This window comes from Acipenser ruthenus, chromosome 37 (genome assembly GCF_902713425.1).
Source record: "Acipenser ruthenus chromosome 37, fAciRut3.2 maternal haplotype, whole genome shotgun sequence".
Lineage (NCBI taxonomy): Eukaryota > Metazoa > Chordata > Actinopteri > Acipenseriformes > Acipenseridae > Acipenser > Acipenser ruthenus.
In genome coordinates this window covers 1,843,007-1,860,286 of record NC_081225.1, presented here as the reverse complement: position 1 = coordinate 1,860,286, position 17,280 = coordinate 1,843,007, and the positions used below count along the sequence as shown (strand labels likewise).

At 42.6% G+C, this 17,280-nt stretch overlaps 1 protein-coding gene across 1 annotated transcript; it reads right to left on the bottom strand.

Annotated features, from left to right (window-relative positions):
- Positions 1-600: 600 nt before the first annotated feature.
- LOC117397774 (neuropeptide FF receptor 2) lies at positions 601-15,078 on the bottom strand. The gene is made up of 4 exons (XM_033996630.3): positions 14,938-15,078; positions 9,136-9,497; positions 8,924-9,023; positions 601-7,538 (listed from the first exon to the last, which is right to left on the bottom strand). The coding sequence occupies exons 2-4, from the start codon at positions 9,479-9,481 to the stop codon at positions 6,566-6,568; spliced, it is 1,419 nt and encodes a 472-aa protein (XP_033852521.3). The 5' UTR covers positions 9,482-9,497; positions 14,938-15,078; the 3' UTR covers positions 601-6,565.
- Positions 15,079-17,280: the final 2,202 nt, after the last annotated feature.

Genomic DNA, 17,280 nt, shown 5'->3' with positions numbered 1-17,280 from the left:
GCATCTGCTAAGAAATAAATACTGCTACTACTAATAATAAATGTATTGGCAGGTATTTAACAAGAAAATCTCTTTGTCAGTTTACGGCCAGTGAAAATGTCAGCGCCCCGGGTGAGAGGAGAATTTGCTTCCAATCGGCTTTTGAAACAGTGTGGAAGTTAATTGCCATTGAGCCGTACCCCGTTGTAAAGGTGAGGGAAGGACGGCTTTTCTTGTTTAGAAATCATCACATTAATGAATGGATGTATTTAATAGCTGCCGATAAATGCTTCTTAAAGGAAATTACGAGTAATCAGTGCAGATTAACTTACAGTAAGGAATTTCACTTTTCAACTATGATCTGGTATGTTTCAACAAAGCTTTTTTTTCTTAAGTAGATCAATTTACGAAGTTTTAAAATGTATTTTTATTATGCACATACATACATACATAAATACATAAACACGAATGTTTGTCAAACAACAGTTTATCAACAAATATTAACCGAATAAAGTAAACTGATTTATAATAAAGGTACATTTTATTTAAATTCAAACAACAGTTTATCAACAAATATTAACCTAATAAAATCAACCGATTTATAATAAAGGTACGTTTTATTAAATTCATAAAATCTGTCACGTGAAAAGTTTTGTTTTCTGCGTAAAAAAAAACAAAACACTTTTGAAAAAGATCTTTGTTAACGCAATTTACAAACACGTAATATTCAAATATTGATATCCTCTATAAGAAAACACTTTTGGTGCAACTATAAATATAGAATTCAAAAACAGTAGCTGTCCAGATTTCTTGACAATCATGTTGGTCTTCGGTTTCAGGATTAGCAAAGACAGATCCTGATCTCCACTGAGTAAGTATGTAACTAACGATACTGGAATTTTAGAAAAGATATGTTTCATGCATTCAGAAGGGTTGTATTGTAATAAGCCAAAGTCATCCTTAGCTGTAGCATTGCCTTCCTTCCCTCACCTGCATTTGAAAGCTGCTGCCGAGGACATACATTTACTGCAGTCACAGCCCTCAACGTCATTTTCCTTTCAAGACCTGACACGGAAGGCTCGTATCAGATAAGCGCTTGTTGCTTATGACTGTATAATATTCGCAAATTATTGTGTTTGACGTAATTTATGCAATATTTTATTTACGCTGTAACAGTTTTCTGAAGAGAAATATTTTTTTCTCCTGTTGTATTTTCTGTGCTTTTTTTTTTTTTTTACAGAAATACACACACAGTTGCTGGGCTCAACAGCGCTGTGCTGGACCACGATACGGGCTTCAGTTGAGATTGCTTGCAGTCTCTCCCACGGTATCTCACTGCCGTTTTGGTGACTGCTTTAACATCACCATTACAAGGACTGTTAGTACCTCTAACAGGCAGGCAAGAGTGGTTTTGTCAGTGGCTTATACAGATGGGCATCCCCGTACATTGCAATCCACGGGAACTGTGAACCGGTGGACCTGTACTGTACTGGTACCGAGGACACCGACACACTACGTTACCGACCCAGTACCGAACCGGGACCAAGGTCCCCGCACCAGTATCGTCTCGGTGCTGTTTCAGTGCTGTTCTTGTACCGACCCGGTGCTAAAAGCCACCGCACTTGTACCGAACTGACCCAGTTCTAAAGTCCTATAGATACCTATAGGCAGATTGAGGCAGCAACTGTACAACTGCATGCTGTACACTGCATTGTTTGCTACTTGCATCGTGCCTGGGTTTATCCCTGAGAGTCATGCAAGACCAGGTCTTCCTATTGAGGACAAGCACGGCAGGTGCTCTTACTGCCTGGGGCTCTGGCTAATCACAGCTCCAAGTAGCACTCTGCATCCCTTACTCCTTCTCAGCCCTATATATATGATACGGAGAAGCTGGGTCAATTTTTCATCGGTTGAGGCTTCTATTGCCGCCTTGCTTCAGGCGGCTAATTACAGCGCTCCTATCCAAGGACGCTGCCTGCCCGAACAAGCAGTGCCAGGACTTTCAGGTGATCCTCAAGAGAGCCTATTCAGCTAGTGTGTTCGCCGTATGGCTACCTATCTGAAACAGCATCCTGGCAGCCTACCAGTCGCATTGCTGCGACCCCTCTCTGAGAACCACAGGCCCCCACCACAACAGCTGGATGAGCTGTAGGCAGGAACCTGGCTGTGCTGGTAGCTGCACGTAGGCAGTTTTGGCTTTCCCTGGCACGCATTCCCTCACCGCGTGAGGGAATCCACCATAGTGCTGGCTCACCTGCTTCCCAAGCGACCACCTCCAGTACGTAAACCAGTGGCAAACCAGTTACCACCACCCTGCACACATCCCCATAAAACCAGTAAACAGGAAGTCCCTGCGGTTCAATTTTGAAGTTCTGTGTCTTGCCATTTGGCCTCTCGCTTGCTTCCCTTGCGACGGCTTTGGTACACTCACCCATGCGGTAATGGTTACATTTCATGCTTGAAAGGGAACATTAGGTTATTATCATAACCCTGTTTCCCTGAAATAGAAATGTATCCATTACCCTTCAAGGTCGCAGCGTCCATGATTGCAGCAGGCTTGAAGGAAAGATGACGTTGAGGTCTGTGAGCGCAGTAAACTCATGTCCTCGGGGGCGGAGTCATGACTGCGTCACAGGCTCGTGAGCAGCTTTGATAGAAATGATTCAGGTTTCCGGGTCTTTAGGAGGTAAATACCCACGCGATAATGCTTATAGTTTTATTTCAGGGAACCAGGGTTGTGATAATTATTGTCGACATCAAACAACATCGATATTGTATCAAAATATAGATATTGGTGCCCATCACTAATATATACAGATTGCATTTCAAATGCAACACATTACTGTAATCTTGACGAAACTCGAAATGAGACGTCTTAAATGTATATTTTGTGATACATAGTACTTTGCATTACATATACAAAGTGTAAGGCATATTACAAAGCATACAGTATATTGTATAATATATAGGTACGTTCATCTGTATACAGCAGTTTACAGTACACTGCACAATATACGATACGACAATATACAGGTAGATACTGCAGTAAACAGTACATTGCACAGTATACAGTACATATAATAGCACAAAGCATACAGCACATTGCAAAGCATATAGTACATTGCACAATATATAGGGAACTAACAATTAAGCTAATGTGTTTTATAAGTTGTGAAATTAGATTAAATCAATGGCAAATAAAAGAGGGGGCTCTGTGCTGTACGTAGGAGTGACAGAGAAAGGAGATATCTGGCTGCCTTACCTTTCAGAGGTCTCTCAGTCAATTGCAGCCCAGGGGCTCTTTCAAGTCGGACTGAGTCACAAGCTGCTCCCCCTCAACAAACAATACCGAGCTTTCAAACCCACTCAGGATAGAATGGTTTTTATTCTGCTCAGTTGATAAGGGGGTGATTAGGGAATAATTCACGCGTAATTACTTTCTGGTCTGTGTGGAATCAGAGCACAGAGGACGCACTGAAGTGGAACAGTGTTTCAATATATACCCATACACATTCACCTTCCGGGCAGATCTGTCTCTGCATTGAGAACTGTCTTCAAATGCATGCATTTCAGTGAGCGATCCGTCCTGCAAGCGCAGTGATAACCCTAAGTGTTCTGCAGGAGGACTGAGACATGGAACATTTTGCTTTTCGTTTTACCTTAGCCTGGTCAGACTTGGTTTTTGCAATGGTGAGCAACTCAGTACCGCACTGATTGATATAAACCCTTTCCAAGTGTCTTTTCCAGACCCGTCCAGATCGGGTCACATATGCCTCGTTTCCACTGCCTGTCCCTGGGTCTAGCTCAGCTGGCCAGGCTGGGCGAGGTGTAGCTGGAGGGGGTTTCCACTGACGCTCAGACTACAGTTTCGTATCTCATCCCCAATGGGGCCAAACTGTGCTGTCATCAAAAGGCTAAAGTGTGCTAAAGAGACAAACTGCTTTGAACGGTGGCGGCTGTAAGCGAAGGCTGTGTTGAAAACAAACCCAGACAAAGCTATTCAGTGTTGAGATTTAAAAATTGAAAAATGAACACAAGATTAGAGAGAATAACAATGTGACCTTTTACTGTCACACTACTGCTTCCTGGGTCAGCTATACCTGACCGGATTACACTGGAAAGCAAACAGCCATCTTTAACTCCACCTCAGCGACCGTCCAGCTTAGCTCTAATTAAGAACATAAGAACATAAGAAAGTTTACAAATGAGAGGAGGCCATTCGGCCCATCTTGCTCGTTTGGTTGTTAGTAGCTTATTGATCCCAGAATCTCATCAAGCAGCTTCTTGAAGGATCCCAGGGTGTCGGCTTCAACAACATTACTGGGGAGTTGGTTCCAGACCCTCACAATTCTCTGTGTAAAAAAGTGCCTCCTATTTTCTGTTCTGAATGCCCCTTTATCTAATCTCCATTTGTGACCCCTGGTCCTTGCTTCTTTTTTCTGGTCAAAAAAGTCCCCTGGGTGGACATTGTCAATACCTTTTAGGATTTTGAATGCTTGAATCAGATCACCACGTAGTCTTCTTTGTTCAAGACTGAAAAGATTAAATTCTTTTAACCTGTCTGCATACAAAATCCTGTTTAAACCTGGGATAATTCTGGTTGCTCTTCTTTGCACTCTTTCTAGACCAGTAATATCCTTTTTGTAACGAGGTGACCAGAACTGAACACAATATTCTAGGTGAGGTCTTACTAATGCATTGTAAAGTTTTAACATTACTTCCCTTGATTTAAATTAATCACTTTTCACAATATATCCGAGCATCTTGTTGGCCTTTTTTATAGCTTCCCCACATTGTCTAGATGAAGACATTTCTGAGTCAACATAAACTCCTAGGTCGTTTTCATAGAGTCCTTCTTCAATTTGCTGCTGCAACAGTGTTTGCCACTCCTCCTATTTTTGTGTCATCTGCAAATTTAACAAGTTTGCTTACTATACCAGAATCTAAATCATTAATGTAGATTAGGAATAGCAGAGGACCTTACACTGATCCCTGTAGTACACCACTGGTTACCTCGCTCCATTTTGAGGTTTCTCCTCTAACTGTGGAAACGCGGTGATAGTTCCAGCTTCTCTGTTTTCTTTCTTCCTCAAGTGTTCTTTTCTGGCTATCCATTCACATTTCTGAGAACCTTGAGTACTTGTAGATTCTGCTTTACAATATCGCAAAGAGATCTCGAGGTGATATGAATGCAGTAGTTTGCAAAGGTACCTGTGCTTACTGGAGTGCAGTGAAAGAAACTAGCTCTCACACATACATTCATTGCTAGAGACAGTCCAAATCTGTGGATAACTGAATCAGGAATTCACAAGCTCCTGCAGATTCTCCATATTCTGCAGCTACATCGTCATCAGAAATACCATCAGCAGGCTGCTAAAGTGACCTGAAACATGTGACTCACTTGCATGTTTATACCGTATCGTAGCGGGACAGCATGGCAGCGTCTGTTCACACTGGAGTTCGAGGTGGTAGCGATATAACTGTACCGACAGGCCCACCGAGAGGGCGGGGAGGACGGGGACATTTCCCCGGAGCCCAGCGCCTCGAAGGGGGCCCAACGCCCAGAAGGTGGGCTCTCATGAAGGGGCAATTTGTTTGTTTTTTTAATATATAAAAAATGTTTAAAAACAACGAGCCCTGCTCAAGACCCTTTGCGTTCCCACCACCACATTAAAAAGAAAAGCTACTGTACTGCACACCGAGCCGATGTGCTTCTGTGGTGTAATGATTGTGTATCCAGGTGCTGTCAAACACTTCCTTTCACACAGTGATTTGAACTTTCGCATTTCAGATTTTACTAAAAGCTGAAAAAAAGGCAATTTTATGTATTTTTTTAAGACTTTTAAAAACTTTAAAAGAACCCTAAAGTTGCACAATATATACCACAGTATGAATTATTCTATTAAGATCTATAATTTGCTTAAAACAACGTGTTGCAGCAGTTTGCTAGAAAAATTGTATAGTGTGAAATAAATAAAGTACGATCTGTATTCAGGAATATAAAGGGGGTGATGTGGATTCTGTTATGTATAAAATCTCACTCCTGTTGCAGGAGTGAGATGGACCGCACGCTTAGTAGGAGGCATTGGCAGGAGCTGGTTCAAATCAGCAGCTTCACCAGAAACAGGCTCTCCCAACGGTCTGCAGATCTCAACCATGATCGTCCCTGAGTGTACTAAAGTCAGCTGAGACATCCCTCAAGAACAATCTAAAACAGCTGAGAAATCCCTCAAGGACAATCTAAAGACAGCAGAGGAATCCCTCAAGAGCAATCTAAAGACAGCAGAGGAATCCCTCAAGAGCAATCTAAAACACAGCAGAGGAATCCCTCAAGAACAATCTAAAAGACAGCAGAGGAATCCCTCAAGAACAATCTAAAAGACAGCAGAGGAATCCCTCAAGAGCAATCTAAAACACAGCAGAGGAATCCCTCAAGAACAATCTAAAGACAGCAGAGGAATCCCTCAAGAGCAATCTAAAACACAGCAGAGGAATCCCTCAAGAACAATCTAAAACCCCTTGCAGAATCGTCCATCCATACACCATTATTGACAGCGTCTTAGCGTTTCAGATTTTTTCTATTTCTTTACCCTTCCCACGCCTGACAGACGCCGCTGCTCAGCGGTGTGATTTTCTCAATATCCTCGATGTTCAGCCCCTGCTTTAAGATCGGCTGAAGTGCGCTGGATGCTCCTCCGTGAACCTGTCCAGAACAGCCCGCCACAGCCGCCCCCCCTCCTCCCCCTCCTCCTCCTCCCCCAGCCACCATCCTGCTCTCCTTCGTCAGGCAGTCGGAATCGCTGCAGTCCCCGTCAGTGTAGACCTTGTTTCGCACTCCAAAGTTCCCCACGTTCCCGGCGGTGACTCTGTGGGAATAAGCCTCCCGGGGCTCCGCCCTCTCGGAGCACCACTGGAGGCGGAAGGCGGCCTGGAAGCCCCTCTTGAAGTTCTCGTTGAAGTAGCCGTAGACGATGGGGTTGACACTGCTGTTGGAGAAGGCCAGCCAGTGCGCAAAGGGGAAGATGTAGCCCGTGAGGAGGCTGAGCTGCTCCTCTGTCTGTGTGGCGTAGTCTGTCAGCAGCATCAGGGTCCAGAGAGGCAGCCAGGAGAGCATGAAGAGCAGAGCCACCATGATCAGCATCTTGATGACCTTGATTTTCTTCCTGGGGACCACGTTCCTGCCCTCAGCGTGGGGCTGGTGGGGCCTCCCCGCCACGCGGTCACTCACGGGCACCGAGGACTCGTACAGCTTGACCCCGATGCGGCTGTACATCACCACGATGAGGGTCAGAGGCGCCAGGTAGATGTGGCCGAACAGGACGGTGGTGTAGATCCTGCGCATCTGCTTGTCTGGCCAGTCCTCAAAGCAGGAGAACAGGGGGTAGGTGTGGTTGTAGTCGCTGTTGTGGACCATGTAGTGGTCTTGCACCTGACTCACAGTCAGCATGACCGCCGAAGGGCACATGATCGCCACGGCCAGCACCCAGATGATCACCACGGCGATGCCAGCCTCCAGCAGGGTGAGCTTGGGCTTGAATGGGTGCACGATGCAACGGAACCTGAATGGGGGAAAAAGAACATGCAGGTTACAGCTTGCACTTCAGAGCTGGGATACTGTTATACAGTGAACTAGGGCTGTCAAACTCAGTTCCTGGAGGGCCGCAGTGTCTCCTGGCTTTCGTTCCACACCCGAGCTCTCAATTACTTAATTGATCTGATTGATTAATCGGACAAATGTAAGGCTTCTCTCCAGGCCTCAAAATATTTTATAGATCGTGTACCTTGACATTTTTTAAATCATCAACTATAAAAGCAAAAAAACCTTGCAAAATATTAAACGTAACCAATTGAACAAATAATTAGATCAATTAAATCAAGAGCTTAAGTTGGAATGAAAACCAGGAGACCCCACGGCCCTCAAGGACTGGAGTTTGACCCCCCCCTGCTGTCAACTGTAAACCACAAAACACTCAAAGAAACGTCAATTTAATGGCAAACGTTTGGACTGATAGTCTTTTTAACCGAATGGAAGAAATCTCTTTAGATTCATCACAAGCTTACACACATATGTCATCGTACATACAGCACAGAGGACACCAATTTGAAAGACTTTCTCATGTTTAGGTAGAAATGAGTAAAAGATCAGTTTTCGTGATGTATAATTAGGGCTTCTGGTTTTCAGTGTTTTACCCCAGCTTTTTAGTCCTGGGCAAGCAAGGTGTTATCTCTGATTAAACTCAAGAAATACATATCGCAGAGTCAGGGGTGACGATAGGTCACGTTTACATGACAAATCAGTTGTATTTGTTAGTTTGGCAACGTATTTTCATTGTCAGTTTACAGCCGCGGTACTGCAGTGTGGCAAACACTCAATGCAGAGCTAATTGGCATTGATCGTCACTCTGTTGTAAAGGCGAGGGAAGGACAGTTTTTCTAATTTCGAAATCAACACGTTTCTGAGTGGATTTGTTTAATACCCGCTGATAAATACTTCTTAAAGGCAGCACAGCCCTAGTTGATACATTCAGAGGTGATTCACCTATGCTGGAAAATGCTGAGTGCAAGTAAATCAAACCTTCACCCAGGGGGGTCAAATTCCAGTCCTCGAGGGCCGTGGGGTCTTCTGGTTTTCATTCCAACTTAAGCTCTAAATCAACATCATTGATCTAATTATTTGTTCACTTATAGGTCTTTTACAATTTACAATCTCAAAAATGCGCTTGATTCAAGGTACACATCCTATAACACATTCTGAGGCCTGGAGAGAAGTGTTAAATCTGTCCAATTAATCAAATAATTAGACCAATTAAGTAATTGAGAGCTGGAAGTGGAACGAAAGCCAGAAGACACTGCGGCCCTCCAGGAACTGAGTTTGTCAGCCCTTAAGTCGTTCTTGGAGCAGGAGAGAGAATTGCTTTGGAAGTGAAATAGGCTTCAAACTGACCTGTCCACTGCGATGGCCACCAGCGTGAAGACAGAGGCAGAGACAGAGGTTCCTTGCACCAGCCCGCTCAGCTTACACACCACATTGCCATAGGGCCAGCCTGGCAAACACAACCACGAGGCTCAATTAGGTATGTTAAACTCTACCTACTCTTTCTTTCCTTACAAAAAATACAAAGAGAAGAAACCTGAACAAAATAAAAAGCAAATTACCTGTAATTAAATTATCCACCAGGGTAGTTGGAATGCAGAAAATTCCGACCAGGAGGTCGCTGATCGCCAGGTTTAGGATGAAGAGGTTAGTGACCGTGCGCATGCGCTTGTTCTTCATCACAATCAGGCACACCAGGGCGTTCCCGACCATGCAGAGCAGGAAAATGAAGAGGTACGACACGATGTAGAACGCAGCGACCGGCGGGGAGTGCTGGTAGTACGGAGAGTAGGTGATGTTCCTCTCGCTGTCGTACAGCGTGGAATTCAAAGCGGATGAATTTAGCAAGGCAGTACAGTTCCATTCGTCTTCCTCCAGTTCCCCCAACAGTGTGATGACGTCACTCATGGTGCTTCCGATATATCTGAAAAGAAAGAGAGAAAAATAGCCTATAACTCTCTCTGTGTCTATATATCTGTGTTTATTATTATTATTATTATTATTATTATTATTATTATTATTATTATTATTATTATTATTATTATTATTACCATAAACTTCTGTGTGACTTGCATATCACATATATTCTATCTATCTATCTATCTATCTATCTATCTATCTATAGGGCAGCAGTGTGGAGTAGTGGTTAGGGCTCAGGGCTCTGGACTCTTGACCGGAGGGTAGTGGGTTCAATCCCCAGTGGGGGACACTGCTGTTGTACCCTTGAGCAAGGTACTTTACCTAGATTGCTCCAGTAAAAACCCAACTGTATAAATGGGTAATTGTATGTAAAAATAATGTGATATCTGTATAATGTGATATCTTGTAACAATTGTAAGGCGCCCTGGATAAGGGCGTCTGCTAAGAAATAAATAATAATAATATAACAACATGATACACGACCCGTGTTTTTTACACTTTTTAAATGTGGATGTAACAGGTTTAAGCTTTCATTGCACTTTATTTAGTATTTATAATTTAAGATGTGTCGTTTTTCTATCGCACTTTTATATTGATATGTTGTTGTTGTTGTTTTTTTAAGCACGTGTGAATGTTTGTAAGGAAATCGCGTTGTAATTGATTAATTAGTCCGATTGTTTATAGTTGACTGCTTTATAAAGTTTTATTAAGAAGAATGAGGAGAGAGTTGGGAGGACCTTCAGGATAAGGAGCAGTTAATATGAGCATGGATGCCGGGCCGGGCTGTGAAGTTAGAACATAAGAAAGTTTACAAACGAGAGGAGGCCATTCGGCCCATCTTGCTCATTTGGTTGTTAGTAGCTTATTGATCCCAGAATCTCGTCAAGCAGCTTCTTGAAGGATTCCAGGGTGTTAGCTTCAACAACATTGCTGGGGGTTCCAGACCCTCACAATTCTCTGTGTAAAAAAGTGCCTCCTATTTTCTGTTCTGAATGCCCCTTTATCTAATCTCCATTTGTGACCCCTGGTCCTTGTTTCTTTTTTCAGGTCAAAGAAGTCCCCTGGGTCAACACTGTCTATACCTTTTAGGATTTTGAATGTTTGAATCAGATCACCGCGTAGTCTTCTTTGTTCAAGACTGAATAGATTCAATTCTTTTAGCCTGTCTGCATATGACATGCCTTTTAAACTTGGGATAATTCTGGTTGCTCTTCTTTGCACTCTTTCTAAAGCAGCAATATCCTTTTTGTAACGAGGTGACTGAACACAATATTCTAGGTGAGGTCTTACTAATGCATTGTAAAGTTTTAACATTACTTCCCTTGATTTAAATTCAACACTTTTCACAATATATCCAAGCATCTTGTTGGCCTTTTTTATAGCTTCCCCACATTGTCTAGATAAAGACATTTCTGAGTCAACATAAACTCCTAGGTCTTTTTTCATAGTTCCCTTCTTCAATTTCACTATCTCCCATATGATATTTATTTATTTAGCAGACACCTTTATCCAAGGCAACTTACAGAGACTAGGGTGTGTGAACTATGCATCAGCTGCAGAGTCACTTACAACTACGTCTCACCCGAAAGACGGAGCACAAGGAGGTTAAGTGACTTGCTCAGGGTCACACAATGAGTCAGTGGCTGAGGTGGGATTTGAACCGGGGACCTCCTGCTTACAAGCCTTTTTCTTTAACCACTGGGCCACACAGCCTCCATTTATAATGCACATTTGTATTGCCTGCATGCAATACTTTGTATGAGCGGCGGTAGGGTTGTGTGTTGTATTTTTGAGAAACTTCTACTTTGTGTGTGAAGTCTATGGACTGTAGCGTATACTGGTGGGGGGGTGTATCCGCATATAGCAATTGTAGCTCATGTTTCTGCTGCTGCTACATTCTTAGCGCGGCAGCGGCTCTGCCTGCGGTGAGATGGGTAGTGGGAGGTCTAGAATGTGATTATTCAGTCTGTGAAATGAAAAGCCATTTCACTTCTTTGATCGCTGTGAAAGTGCGATTTAGTCGGTATGTGATACTGAACTCCACTGGGGGTGAGATTGAGGACTCGTGAGTATTTTACTTTTGTAAATGCGAACAGCATATTATAAATAAAAACCTTTACTCTGTTTTGCTTGTCCTCTACTTTCCTTGTGGTTCATGCATTGCTCTTTCCTAATAAAAAGAACCTGTGATGTTAAACTATAGGGTGAAATGACTGCACGTCGTGGTGGTGGCTTTGCCTCAGCGTAGTTGCCCCCGCTGTAGTTGTGCACACTCCTATCCTGGTTTGGCTGCGTTACCCCGCCCCCGTTACATGTTTGTAGATTTGATTAAAGTGTTTCATTTAGGAAATTAAGCAAATGGGGTTAAGATTAGATCCAGTTTGTTTGACCAGGGTTATACAGGGGTACATAAAGGCTGGAGAAAGTATGGAGTCGCATTAGATAAAGGGAACCTGGGTGACAAACTTCGTGAATCCAAGAATAAAACTAACTACCTGCTATCCCGAAGCGTTTTTTTTTGCGCGCGATAATATAAAGTCTGTTGTAATCTGTTTTGGTAACACTGAGTAACACGGTATTTGTATATTATTTTTTTTTACTAGTTTTGCACATTTATTATCACTAATTTTATAACTATTTTTTCTGCGCACATTTTTTAGTTTGTCTTGCACGGTTGATTTTGTTTCTTAACGTAAGCAGCATATTATAGACCTCAAACTTCGCTCCCGGTAGATTCAAAAGCCAGCAGCTCTTCAGAATCAATGTCGAGCTGCCATGCCTGATACTGCTGTGCTTTTGAAGGTTAGTTTCTGTCTTGTATGGGGTTTGTTTTAATTGTATGGTTTCTTGTCTCTTAAACAGGCGCTGCTTTTGCCTGATACTGCGTGCTGTGCTTGAAGGTTCCTGTTCTTGGGCTGACGCTGTGTGCGTCTTGATGGCACCCGTCCTCGTGTCTGTACAGCTCCCCCGAGTGTTCTGGGTCTTGCTGATCCAGTTGAATCGACGCCCTGCAATTGAAAGACTAACAGCGCAACGGAGGGGAATGCGGCGAAAGAGAGGAAACATGATTCAACTGGACTTTGATAAGTGTGCAGACAGGTCTGAACTAAACACGCAGTTAGCAGCCTTTTTATTTTAATTATTTGGCTAACTTGTGTTTGAACTTTTTTTTTCTGTATTGTAATTAATTGTGTTTTAGTGGTGGGACTGGGGATATCCGTTTTGTTGAAATATCACGGGCCAGCTCATTTAAGTGCTCTCTAGCACCCCTGCCTGTAGTGGGTGGTTAAGGTACAGCAGGGTGGAGTAGTGGTTAGGGGTTTGGACTCTTGACCGGAGGGTCGTGGGTTCAATCCTAGGTGGTGGACACTGCTGCTGTACCCTTGAGCAAGGTGCTTTACCTAGATTGCTCCAGTAAAAACCCAACTGTATAAATGGGTAATTGTATGTTTTTAAAAAAAAAAAAAAAAAAAAGTGACATCTGTATAATGTGATATCTTGCAACAATTGTAAGTCGCCCTGGAAAAGGGCGTCTGCTAAGAAATTAAGTCAATCTATATTAGGAATTGGCCATAAATTTGGATAATCTCTTGCAGGCTGAAAAGCATAGTGCAATTGAAGCGCCTGAAATAGTAAATGCGATTGGGTGGCTAGCTTGATTTATAGGGTGCTTCAGGGCCTACAAAAGAAACCAAAGAAAAACCCAAATTGAATTTGTAACATATTTTATTGTGTATTTTAAACGTTTATTGTATGTTATTTGCTTTCTCCCCTTGAAAAAATAATAAATTGTTAAACTTGCATTGTGTTTTATGTCTTGCCTAAATTCATTGCAATGCCAAACAAAATAACCCAAACCTTTTTAACCTAATCTGAAGGTGGTGCCTTCAGTGGCGTGGACGGCTACCATAAATTATTCATTTGTTTTTAACACACCTAAGCCCCTGCTTGTTTGTCGGACAGATTTCTCATGCAGCTATTAATAATCCCCCTGTCGCTTGCATTTAGATTCAACGCGTAAAGTTCACACTGTGATTGATCATTTAAAAAACGGTATCTTCTACAACTCTGACAAGGTGTGTCCAGTACATAACATTGTATTCATAAAACCTGTTTAAATTTAATGTGCGTCACACTATCTTCTGTTTATCATGTAAGATATTCATTAGCGGATCTATACAAATAAACTATATTGTAACGGGCACGGGGAAGGCAGCAGCAGGGCTGGTAGGTGACTTAATCACACACAGAGACACAAGCCCGATATACGCTCCTTGCAAAGCGGTATCGGCGCTATTCTTTAGTGCGGGAGGTCCCGGGTTCGCGTCCGCCCTCCGCCTGTGTATGGATTGATTCGCTACAATGTATATCTATGCATTTCTTTAGCCCGCGTGGAACCTATCATTCACCATCGCAACGCGGCGTAAAACTCTAAGCAGGCTGGGACTGGCATTGTGTTTGGTTCTGTACCTGATTTGTGGTTGCAGCCTCGTAATTATGCAATATTTAATTGGGATCAGTATAGCCCGCGCCTGGCTATCGCTACGTTGTGCGTATATTCTGGACAGCGTGCTCGCTTTTACCTCGTATCTGATAACTACAGGTCTCAAAATATATCTCGATTAAATCTGTTCTCCAGCTGGGAACATAAAATGCATTGGACTGTCAGGTTAACATCTGCTCCCTCTTCCAAAGCAGTAACAATATATCAAATTCTAACAATAATACATCCCATACCAAAATATCAATTTTATATGAACCATAATCTATGAGGCGTTTATTATTTGGAGTGGTTTTTACGCATAAGATCATCCCTACCTTTATTCCCAAAGGTGCGCAGTATATTTCTTTATGATAAGATGATAAACTGTCATGATTTAAAACAAAGGCACTTTTATTAAGATCTTGTGTTTGCAGGCTTTAATAATGCATGCCCACTATAGAATTGACTCTTGTAAAGTAGATGCTGCAACTTTAGTCTTAAACGCATTGATAATAAACTTACTAATAAGCAACGCAAAATAAGTTGTATATATATACAGTATATAAGCCAATTGCACTACTTATATTGCAATTATCTCACATAACCACAGAAGCACTATGCAGTTATATGTGTGTGTGTGAGTGTGTGTGTGTGTGTGAGTGAGTGTGTGCGTGTGTGTGTGTGTGTGTGTGTGTGTGTGTGTGTGTGTGTGTTGTTTTTTTGTTTTTTGTTTTTTAAGTATTGGAAAAATATTGGCTGTAAATGCAGGAGCAGTACAGGTGAATTTTACCAAGTTTTTTTCCTAGTTAAGTTGATGTTAAAATATGAAATAATGCAAAAACACTTTATTATTTCATTGCCAAAAAAGCTGAGTTATATATATATATATATATATATATATATATATATATATATATATATATATATATATATATATATATATATAGCCTGTATTACTTACCCGATACCCTAATAAAAAACGGGTTTATCTCAGTTGTTGGAACACTGGTTTGTTCTGGTCCCAGCTCGTATGCTGTACTGGTTTCCAAGCGGTTGTAGTGGTTCCAGAGACAAGCCAAGAGCTGTTTAAGTTGGTTCAAGAATTAAAAAAAAAAAAAAAAAAAACAACACAACAGACACAGTCCTCAGCCGCACAATTCTGAATTCAAGTAATTTTTACACGAGTCGTAAACGAGTGGAATCGATGCAGACTTGTCTAGCCGGGCATCAACATCCAGAAATGCGTGCGTCCCAGTGCCCATCTGTAGCTGGTTGCGCGGTAGAAAAAAAAAGTCTTGAAAGTGTTGGTTTGACTATCAAACCCCCGTCTCGGGTTGTGTGATAAATCTTACAATGGCGAACAGCTAAAACGCAATCGCAATATATATAGGAATGAACCGAGGTGACTACCTCGCGCACATGACGTCTTTGCACTGTATTCCACCTTCCTGCACTATTTTAAGGCAGGTTTGGTTGCAGTTCCTTAAAAGGCGCGTGCTCTCTCTCTCTCTCTCTCTCTCTCTCTCTCTCTCTCTCTCTCTCTCTCTCTCTCTCTCTCTCTCTCTCGCTCTCTCTCTCTCTCTCTCTCTCTCTCAAATTCAAAGGTGCTTTATTGGCAATATAACATTACATAATGTTATAAAGTATCTGGACTGCTTATGTGTGGGAACTGCAGGAGAGAGAGTGCATACCTGTTCACAGTGACCACATAGTCTGCCGTCTCTGGGCAGCCAGGACTGTCTGTGTCGTCGTGTTTCGATGGCCAGGTGGTGGTCACTGAGTCTGTACTTTCCACTGTGGCACTGGGTACAGAGTCGCTCCTCGCTGGGTCTCCACTGTGGTCTGCGTGCCTACACGTTTCGATAGCTAATTTGACATTGCATTTAGTTAATAGGTGTTTGTTTTTTGGGTGCGTTATGATAATGCACTGCCAGGGTGTTTTCTCTGTTGCAAGAAATAGAGATGAAATTTGTTTTTATATTGTATCTGTTCTCTCTCTCTCTCTCTCTCTCTCTCTCTCTCTCTCTCTCTCTCTCTCTCTCTCTCTCTCTCTCTCTCTCTCTCTCTCTCTCTCTCTCTCTCTCTCTTAAGCAACAGGTCGAGAAACGGTTGCTTCTCATACGTCACACAGGCTACCATTTGTTTGGAACATATTTTGTCACGGCCCGCCAAACCCGACACGAGCTCAATTAGTTTTTAATATTAGACAGACATGGGTGGCCTTTGCCCGGTTATTACGACTGATTTTTCCTCCTGCAAATTAAACTATCGTGTGAGTGAGTGAGCCCGTGCAAAGCTGATTCTGCGCGGATTCCTTTTGTCATTAGCAGTCTGGTGTGTGTACTATATCATACGGTCCAGTTGTGTGAAAATGTATTTTAATCATAACACACTTCAGCGCTGTAAATAGGGCAGTGACGTGTGGTCAATGGAATTTCAAAAATAAAGGCAAATTTAGTAATACAATATTAACGTTACTGAATGGTCCATGCTATAGCTTAGTGTCAAATTTCCAGTGCCGCCATTGTCTAATGTATTTGATGACTTATTATAGTAAGAGAAAAGGGACGCATATAACCACAAAATATAAATTGCATGACTTTTTGGTGGTTGTGGTTGTTTACGATGCCTAAGTAAAGCACATCGTGCTCTAACGTTTTCACACATGGAGGCTTGGTGGGTCCAGTGGTTAAAGAAAGGGGCTCGATACCAGGAGGTTCAAATCTCGGCTCAGCCACTGACTCCCTGTGTGTGACCCTGAGCAAGTCACTGAACCTTCTTGTTGTCAGTCCTTCAGATGAGACGTAAAACAAACGAGGTCCTATTGGAAGTGACTCTGCAGCAGCATAGCTTACCCTATAGTCGCTTTGGATAAAAGCGTACTAAATAATAATAATAATTCACTGACTGCAAATTGAAATTCTCACACCCAGAGGTTTGCCTGCAGGTAGGGATATGCAGTCAGCACTTCAGTGATGGCTAAACGAGTGTGACGCATATCTGATTATTTCATCTGATTTGACGTGTATGTAGGAGAGCACGTTCTACCCTGCCCCCTACCACCCAAACAACCCCCTGCCCCGCACGCACGCACGCACGCACGCGCGCACACACATATACGCACGCACGCGCGCGCACCCACGCACGCACGCGCGCACACATTTCGTACAGAAACAAAAAATATTATTTGCGTTTGAGGAGCTGTACTGGGAGACGTATATTGTAGCGCGTTTTTTCTTTGGCACTGGAAGATTTGATTCAGCAGGGTCAAGGCAACATATTTCCAGCAGTCTGTCTCGAATGT